Raw genomic sequence first — 2,532 nt, forward strand, 5'->3', positions numbered from 1 at the left:
GAGCACTTGACACACAATAGCTTCCAGGTTGCCTCTGAACTTAGTGATTGCTACCTGGAGGCGTTATGCTTAAACAACGTAATGCAGTATATTAACATGAACAACAGAATTACCGCAAAATAAAACTTTTTTTCAAAAGAATGGTTAATACTACAGTACCTGTACAAACTTTGTTAGCCGTGAGTCCATCTGCATCAATATTTCTTCCCATGCTTCACACATGCACGTCAAAGACAACTTTATATACTGAAAAACAGATACAGACATTAGCGTTATTCTGTTTTCCCCCGTCCCTTCAAACCACTTGCAAGAACTGGATGTTACAATACAAAGGGAAAATATAAAATTTATTACCAAATTTCAAGTGAAAGCTCTACATTTATTTAAATCGCACTTAAGCTTCCTATTAGAAAACATTTATTTTACTTGCATTAAGAATATCAAAGCCTGTAATAACTGTGATATTAAAAGGTTGTTGTGACACAACTGTACCTGTAACAGAGTTGAAATGTGAGTAAACTTCCGGGCCATTCGAGTTACTTCAGGTAAGTAACTTGATAATAAACTAGTGTCCAGCTATACCAAATGAAAAAAGAAGCAGTTAACAGATGATGTGTCTTTTAAGAAATTTTAGATTACACAAATGAAAAGACAGATTTGGAGGACCCAGAGAAAAACTGTGATTTCTCATTTCCTTAAAGTTGATTTTAAGAGGGAAACACATTTAATTCAAAGGGGCAATAAATATTTTTAATACATGTACAAAAACTCATTATAAAGTTCCTCATTTTGGAGTTCTAACAGTAATAGTTAGTTTTAAGGATGGCTGTTCTGGAAAGACAGGATAATCAACAGCATTGCTCCTATTCCTCTGTGTCAGAATAAAGAAAATGTGAATAACTGTAACTGTAATTGAATAAATGAATGTTATATTTAAAGTAATATTTTAAAAGAATGCCACAGATCATCATCAGCAGTCTCATCAGTGAAACTGCATGTTAACGTGATAAATTCAAAAGCTAAATCGTGGTGAATTTCAGAAAGGCTGGAAATAGTAGTTTGTGCTTTTTCTGCAAATAATGGGAAAGCAATAAAGCTACATGAAATTAAATAAAAAACAGTTTTACTTTTAGAGAGCATTTTAAAATTACTTTACTTGCCTGGAAATATGTTATCTCTGCTTCACTGTCTGAAGAGTCTCGTATCTCTGTAATAACTGACAGTGATTTTAAATCACTGGACAAACATAGTCCACGACAAGAACCTGCCACCTGAAGGATTCCAGATGAAAGGTTAATGAAAGATTGCATTTCCTTTAAGATGTATTTATTGCTCTAACACATTCACATACAAAGAAGGTTGCAGTTAAGGACATGTAAAAAAAAAAAAGTGGAATTGTCAGCTACTCTTCAAGAACAAAAGCACTGTTTTCACGTGGATTAGTGTTGAATTTTGTTTCATCTGAAACAAGATGTAAAAATCACCAGAGTTAGAATATCTTTCCAACAATAACCACACAACTCAATCGAGAGAAACAGCCATTCTTTTCTTTAGACATCAACAAATCAGTTTCACTTATGTGTAAGTGTACGTATGCATTTTTTCATTCAATTCAGCTGTAGTTTGGTATAATTATGAAGAAAAAATACGGAAAAGAACTAAACATACCCCAGTTACTGTAGCAATCTTGAACATTCCATAAGCATAAATCTCAATAAATCCTGAGCTGCCACCAAGGACAAGAGCATTAAGCCTACAAAAACAAAACAAAATGTGTTGATGAGCATACTGAAACAAATAGTAATGCATACAAAAAAAACCAACCACTTAAATTCCATGCCTTTACTAAAGATCCTCTAAAGAACCACTGAACAAAAAGCAACATTGTGTTACTGTCTACAATCCAAGAAATTTAAAAATAAAAAATATATTTGCTTGGATTTCATTGATAAAACCTGCCGCTAACACAAACAGAAAGAGTATCAATTACTATATTAACTGAGGGAACAGGGAAAAAATAACACAATTTAAGCATAGAAGTCCTTCTTCACTTACTTTAGACCTTCTAGGAAAAAAGTAACAGTTTCTAGCAACAGCCCACCTACCAATACAGGCTGCAAAGCATTCCTACAAAGTTACTCCTGTATTCCTCTAAGTTTATCCTAACTACACACAGAGTACGTTTGTCACTGTCACCCAGGCACTCCTCAGCAAAACCTCAAAGCCAGAAAACATTTGAAACAGTGAAGCAGCAAAGTAGTGTCACAAGTAACAACTGCATCAGAAACAGAAACTCAGTTCAAAGAATACGGACTGGGACAGACAGGTCTGTGCTTTGCTCACTAATTAAAACCAACTTACTAGAATGACTTGGGAAAAAGCTTCTCTACAACCCCTCCTTTTTATTAGATATCTATGTATATGTCCTTTTTTAGGAGTCTATGTATAAAGCATTAAGCTTTGGACATGGAGGTCCAAACTTGCTGTCAAACACCCATACATCTTCAACTACGCATATTCACTTAAGTTACA

The 2,532-nt window shown here is 34.2% G+C and overlaps 1 protein-coding gene across 1 annotated transcript in view; it reads right to left on the reverse strand.

Moving 5' to 3' along the window:
• ANAPC4 (anaphase promoting complex subunit 4) overlaps positions 1-2,532 on the reverse strand; it is an 18,201-nt gene that overhangs the window by 11,199 nt on the left and 4,470 nt on the right. Inside the window, exons 7-10 of the mRNA XM_010189858.1 lie at positions 1,669-1,753; positions 1,161-1,271; positions 493-576; positions 160-246 (exon numbers count right to left, since the gene is read on the reverse strand). Of these exons, the coding sequence (XP_010188160.1) occupies positions 160-246; positions 493-576; positions 1,161-1,271; positions 1,669-1,753 (367 nt within the window). The remainder of the gene's footprint in view (positions 1-159; positions 247-492; positions 577-1,160; positions 1,272-1,668; positions 1,754-2,532) is intronic.

This window comes from Mesitornis unicolor, unplaced genomic scaffold (genome assembly GCF_000695765.1).
Source record: "Mesitornis unicolor isolate BGI_N332 unplaced genomic scaffold, ASM69576v1 scaffold53208, whole genome shotgun sequence".
In the NCBI taxonomy this organism is placed as follows: domain Eukaryota; kingdom Metazoa; phylum Chordata; class Aves; order Mesitornithiformes; family Mesitornithidae; genus Mesitornis; species Mesitornis unicolor.